The 6,755-nt window shown below is 37.4% G+C and overlaps 1 protein-coding gene across 3 annotated transcripts in view; it reads left to right on the top strand.

The window, feature by feature from the left end:
* The first annotated feature begins 252 nt into the window (after window positions 1-252).
* Window positions 253-6,755, top strand: part of lhx4 (LIM homeobox 4) — a 45,955-nt gene continuing 39,452 nt past the window's right edge. For 2 of the 3 annotated variants that reach the window (XM_059031934.1, XM_059031933.1), the window contains exon 1: window positions 253-394. In XM_059031934.1, the coding sequence (XP_058887917.1) occupies window positions 289-394 (106 nt within the window). In that variant the 5' untranslated portion in view covers window positions 253-288. Of the gene's footprint in view, window positions 395-6,572; window positions 6,684-6,755 lie in introns of those variants that run through there. The other variant, XM_059031936.1, reaches the window with a different exon arrangement.

Here is a 6,755-nt window from a genome sequence, read left to right as displayed (position 1 = left end):
CAGTCCCCAAGTGACTTATAACCACACTGAATTAGTCCCACTGCCAAGCTTGTTAGACATTCTGAGCCATGAATATATTACCATTGATCCTTGCTGGAGAGTGGTTACTTAGTCCCAACAGAGAGTAAGTATATCTGACAAGGCTGTTTTTTTTACGAGGAGGGAAGAGAAGGGGGTGGGGGGGAGGGGGGGGAATCTTGCTAATAGCAGCTTAAAGAGTTAACCAGCCCTCAGTGCAAATGAGCCGTCTGCTGCTGAGGCAGCTCAGACTGAGTTGAGCACAGGGACATGGCTTCAGGGCTGTACCCCCCACACAGGAGCTTCCCAGAGCAGGACATGGCACCTGATGAGCTCCTGCTGGCCTTCCTGGAGCAACACAGCCAGCTCCACCGGGGTAAGACTCACGCCTGCTATCACTGGGCTCTGCTAGAGGGAGCTACATGCCTAGGGTATGTTAAAGGTAGATATTGTACCTAATGCTTAGGCAAAGACCAGGGATAACTGTTTCTTATTTCAATCAAATGTCTTAGAATGCTCTAAACAGCTACAAAAGGGTGCATCTTGATCCAAGTGGATAGCATCCAAGATTGATATTTGTATGCAGCGAGGGAGACAGTTGCATTCAAGTCCTCTATAGTGATTACGTGACAAGTGCTCTGGATGTCAGTTTTCAAGTTTCTGGATTGTAATAGACAGTCAGTTATGTGCCGCTCTGACTTCTTGACTTCAACGGAATCAGCCTTTCAGCAGCAGGCTGTGCTGTGCTGTGAATGGGGGCCTTTGTGATGTTTGTTTTTCTAAACTGTCTGTCCTGTGTCCTGGGTTTGCAAAGGTAATGAAAGGGAATGGAGGAGAGATACCCATAAAGCAGAGTCACTGTAATGCATTTGAAATTGAATTTTCAGTTTCAGACTGTACAATGTGACATAGATGGTTTCTGTTCAAGTCGATTCATTTATCTTCAAAGCTATCAAATTAACAAGTAAATTGAAGTGGTTTTATATAGAACACATATATTTATAAATGAATCATTCATTCAGTTTCAGAGAAAATTCTACCAATACAGTTCAGTGCCATCACTACTTAAATCTGAATGTTTTTCTTTTTTTTTCTTTTTTTAAATATATGAAATTTGAAATTTTCCTCGAGATATAATGAAGACAAAATGTTCTTCTTCCTTTTTTTTAGCAATGTGTTTAAGTTTGTTTAAAATATGAAAATAGTGGGATATCTGTGAAATAAAGAAATGATCAGATTTTTATTTTGAAAATGAGAAGTACAATACAGTAAACATTCTTATCCCCCCCCCCCCCCCCCCCCCCTTTTTAAGACTTTGGGTCAATTTAGCCCCATTTCTATTTTAAAATTGTTTACCTCTCCCTTGTACTTTTATGATGTGTGGCATCATTCAGAATGGTTCTGAGTTCTGTATCATTGTCTCTATTGTTAAGCCTATAGGCTGACAGCTGCAGTGTCATAGATAAAGCTTAGCTGGATTTATTCAGGTTCTTATTTAATAATAAGTCTGCTGGTCAACAGCACTGTTAATGTGTTACAAATACAAGAGAAATAATGAATAAAAAAGCAGTCCCTAATTAAAACTGTAAGATATATAATAGGGGTATCGTCGTATAGTCGACTAGTCAAATAGTAACGTGAGAATCGACCGCAGAGATTAACGAATTGCACGTCACGTGGTTGTGAAGTGATTGGAAGTGCGCAGCTTCAGGTGGATGGAAGTGCTGTTGCAGCTGCACCAATTAACATATAAATTACATTTTGGGACGTTAATAAAACAAATTACAAGCAGTTTTAAAATATATTCCACAAACAGTAATGTGTTACAACACAATATGTTCACAAACAGAGCCCCAAACATCAAATAAAAAAACATTTTCACGTGGTGACTAGTCGACCTATGGACTACGTTATCTCAGCTATTCAAATCAGGTCTTCTTCTACCCGTACTCTAATGAACATTTGCATAATGTATATTGCACAGCACACAATTCAAATCAACAGATACACAAACTCGTCTTGAACTATCGTTTGCAGCATTAAGTCAATTAATACTTTTGTACACTATTTCGTTTTTGCTTCCTGGTAAAGTATACTGGAGTGAACAAAGTTGAAAGGTCACAATATCACATGATTTCTCAAGGAACCAGGGAGCATAAAGAATATGAAAACCACACAGGCCTGCAAGCTAACACAGCTTAGAATCACCCAGAATGATTCCAGAATCAGTAACTACTTTATCTTTATATAGTACTTGATGTGAAGAGTTGATATCCATGTATTAGATTAGCTGTTAAACACAAACACTAGCTGTCAAGGCATCAATGGTCTCTTCTTCAGGTGTAATAAACAATATTGACTCTGAACTATTATTTATACTATCTACATTTTCTTAATATGTATCTTACTGCTAAATGTAATATTTACTAACTCACAGATGCCAAGCTGATTTCAGAAATGTGGCTTTCAAGAGTCTTTCAGAAGCAGCCCAGTGGTTGAAAAAGGACATTAAGCCGATAAATACTGATCTGATTAAAACAGCAATAGAGAGTGACTGAGAACACACATGACATGGTAATAAACAAGTAAGCAATGAAATAGGAGAAATGCAATAGTAAGACAATGTAGCTGATAAAGGGTCTCAGCAATCCTAAAATAATCAGGTACGAAATGAAATAATAATAATAATAATAATAATAATAATAATAATAATAATAATAATAATAATAATAATAATAATAATAATAATAATAATAATAATAATAATAATCTTTATTTTTAATATAGTGCCCTTCACAATAAGCATTGCTGCAAAGCGTGTCACATGAAAAAAAAACACTGATAAATTTTAATAAGAGAATGCAAGAAAAATCTAAAGAAACACACATAACAGTAAAATAAGGCAGAGAATAAAAGGAACATCATTTTAGCAAAAAAACGTTGCATCATAAAAGTGTGTTTTTCATCTTGTTTTAAAAGTAGTGACTGGGGCTTCCCTTACAAAGCTAGGCAGATCATTCCAGAATTTTGGGGCCCTATAGCTGAATGCTCTACCACCTGTGTTTTTTTTAAATGTGTGGGACAGTAAGCAACCTGGCATTCTGTGATCTGAGTGGGCATCTAGGAGTATATGGTATTAAAAGATAATGTAGCTGTATAAAATGTCTCTGCAATCCTATCATCTCAAGCTGCCAGTGTATAGCCATGTGATGTTGCAGCTGGAGTCTTTCCCAGGATTGTCAATCAAACCCTTTTAATGAACTAGTGGTCAGAAGCACAGTGGTGTAAACGAGGAATCCACCTCTTTAACACAATGCTTGTCTTTATGAAAGGGGTTTAAAATTATGCATATGGTTCACAGTGCAACAGTGAAGCTGTGCTAATAAAGACTATTTTATTTCTTATTAGCAATAGACATGTTATCACTGGTCCCGTTTAAAGGTGTGCTAAACAAGACTTTAAAATTAATTTCTAATCTCTTAATAGCACTAGCAACATTATTACTGTCCTTCATTTAAAGAAGTGTCTAGCAAGGATTTTAAAAAATACATTATCTTTATTATTATTAGTGAAGCAAGAGGTAGTCAATTCAAAAATCCACAGGAATCATCACACACCTTTGATTTGAATTATAAATGGCCTGGTTAACTTGTTAGTTCAGTTGCTGTTTGTTTTCATTGACTCGTTGTTCAGACGTCACCCATTGCTACCAAATGAGTGATCCCAATTCAGCAAATGTACAGACGTGCTCAAATTTGTTGGTACCCTTACAGCTCATTGAAATAATGCTTCATTCCTCCTGAAAAGTGATGAAATTAAAAGCTATTTTATCATGTATACTTGCATGCCTTGGGTATGTCATAGAATAAAGCAAAGAAGCTGTGAAAAGAGATGAATTATTGCTTATTCTACAAAGATATTCTAAAATGGCCTGGACACATTTGTTGGTAGCCCTTAGAAAAGATAATAAATAACTGGATTATAGTGATATTTCAAACTAATTAGTTTATTTAATTAGTATCACACATGTCTCCAATCTTGTAATCAGTCATTCAGCCTATTTAAATGGAGAAAAGTAGTCACTGTGCTGTTTGGTATCATTGTGTGCACCACACTGAACATGGACCAGAGAAAGCAAAGGAGAGAGTTGTCTGAGGAGATCAGAAAGAAAATAATAGACAAGCATGGTAATGGTAAAGGCTACAAGACCATCTCCAAGCAGCTTGATGTTCCTGTGACAACAGTTGCAAATATTATTAAGAAGTTTAAGGTCCATGGAACTGTAGCCAACCTCCCTGGGTGCGGCCGCAAGAGGAAAATCGACCCCAGATTGAACAGAAGGATAGTGCAAATGGTAAAAAAAGAACCAAGGATAACTGCCAAAGAGATACAAGCTGAACTCCAAGGTGAAGGTACGTCAGTTTCTGATCGCACCATCCGTCGCTTTTTGAGCGAAAGTGGGCTCCATGGAAGAAGACCCAGGAGGACTCCACTTTTGAAAGAAAAACATAAAAAAGCCAGACTGGAATTTGCTAAAATGCATATTGACAAGCCACAATCCTTCTGGGAGAATGTCCTTTGGACAGATGAGTCAAAACTGGAACTTTTTGGCAAGTCACATGAGCTCTATGTTCACAGACGAAAAAATGAAGCTTTCAAAGAAAAGAACACCATACCTACAGTGAAACATGGAGGAGGCTCGGTTATGTTTTGGGGCTGCTTTGCTGCGCCTGGCACAGGGTGCCTTGAATCTGTGCAGGGCACAATGAAATCTCAAGACTATCAAGGCATTCTGGATTGAAATGTTCTGCCCAGTGTCAGAAAGCTCTGTCTCAGTCGCAGGTCATGGGTCCTCCAACAGGATAATGACCCAAAACACACAGCTAAAAGCACCCAAGAATGGATAAGAACAAAACATTGGACTATTCTGAAGTGGCATTCTATGAGTCCTGATCTGAATCCTATCAAACATCTATGGAAAGAGCTGAAACTTGCAGTCTGGAGAAGGCACCCATCAAACCTGAGACAGCTGGAGCAGTTTGCTCAGGAAGAGTGGGCCAAACTACCTGTTAACAGGTGCAGAAGTCTCATTGAGAGCTACAGAAAACGTTTGATTGCCGTGATTGCCTCTAAAGGTTGTGCAACAAAATATTAGGTTAGCGGTCCCATCATTTTTGTCCATGCCATTTTCATTTGTTTTCTTATTTACAATATTATGTTGAATAAAAAATCAAAAGCAAAGTCTGATTTCTATTAAATATGGAATAAACAATGGTGGATGCCAATTACTTTTGTCAGTTTCATGTTATTTCAGAGAAAATTGTGCATTCTTCGTTTTTTGTGGAGGGGTACCAACAAATTTGAGCACGTCTGTATGTGACTTTAACTGAGGAGCAACAAACTGGGTTATCTAGAATTGTAAACACTTACGATTTTGTGGGCAAACTACAGTTTGTCTTGTTTGTAGTGATGTGTGCAGTATTCAATCACAGCATTGACAGGGTACCATTCTCTTAAACAGGTACGAGTACCACATTCTGAGGATGTAGCAGTTTCTGGCCCAAACCGGTACTAATAAATAAATAGGCTACAGTAAATAAATAAAACAAAATGATCTCCGAGGCTCCAAAATGTAGTTTATCTAATTTGATTTGGATCTTTCATTTGACGAATTCCAAAACTTTACCAATTGCTTGGACATTTAAACTACAAAGCCGCTAGGCCATCATTGGAAAATGTGTTGCACATATTAATAAATAAATATTAATCTTTAAACTGTACTAAAAGCCCCTAACCTCCCGATACTAAATCGGCACGGAATATAAAAAATACCTTTAACATTCCATTTCATAATTGTGAATTCATTTCCAATGCAGCCTAATACTTTTATTGTGTGTGCTTCCCCGTCCTCCGATACTATTTACTAAAGTGTACTGTACATTTCTACAGTTCATATTGCCTGAGACCACTGGTATTTTTAAAATCCTGTCTTAAAAAACACTTTTAATGTAGCCTTTTCATAGCTAGCAATGCTTATTATTGAGCACCGAGATACACAGAGGCCGCTATATAATTGAAATATTTATGGAATGGTATTTTTCATTAATATTCTGTATACAAACAAAATATAATTTACCATGTAATTGTCGTTGCTATTTATTCTACTAATCCTGCATTGAATCCGGTGTTCGGTAATATACCAATGCAGTCATTCAAATAAAGCTTATGCCAATTTATGTATTCAGAAAATGTTCAAAACGCCTAAAGTAGCATCTTTTCTTTTCTTTTCTTCGTCTTCTTTTTTTTTTTTAAACAATTCACAGTTGTGTGCTTTAACTAATTACCTAAATGGACAGAGCCTGTCAAGAGACTATAACTATTCCCTAATAGAATTTTGCCTCAAGTGCAATTTAATTTTCTCCAAGCCCCTCTCTTTCGGCTCCCTCTCCCTCTCCCTCTCTCTCTACAGAGAATTGAAAAAAGGCAGCCTGACATTGATGCTGCCCCGGCCTTTCGAGTCTTTTTGTTGTGTTTTGTTTGTTGTTTTCTTCCCATGGTCTGAAGTGTTCGTGGCGGGAATAGACTTTTTTTTTTGCAAGGGTCGCTATTCTTTTTGTGAGCTGTCCAGCGAGAACGGTGCTGAACTTCACAAGCAGCGAACACGGGTAGGTAGTTCTGCATATACTGTGAAGAAAACACCGTGTTTCTCGCAAATGGCTGTGTGTGTGTGTGTGTGT

The sequence above is a fragment of the Acipenser ruthenus genome, chromosome 10 (genome assembly GCF_902713425.1).
Source record: "Acipenser ruthenus chromosome 10, fAciRut3.2 maternal haplotype, whole genome shotgun sequence".
In the NCBI taxonomy this organism is placed as follows: domain Eukaryota; kingdom Metazoa; phylum Chordata; class Actinopteri; order Acipenseriformes; family Acipenseridae; genus Acipenser; species Acipenser ruthenus.
The sequence above is the reverse complement of the archived record's forward strand: the minus strand, read 5'-3'. Positions and strand labels throughout refer to the sequence as shown.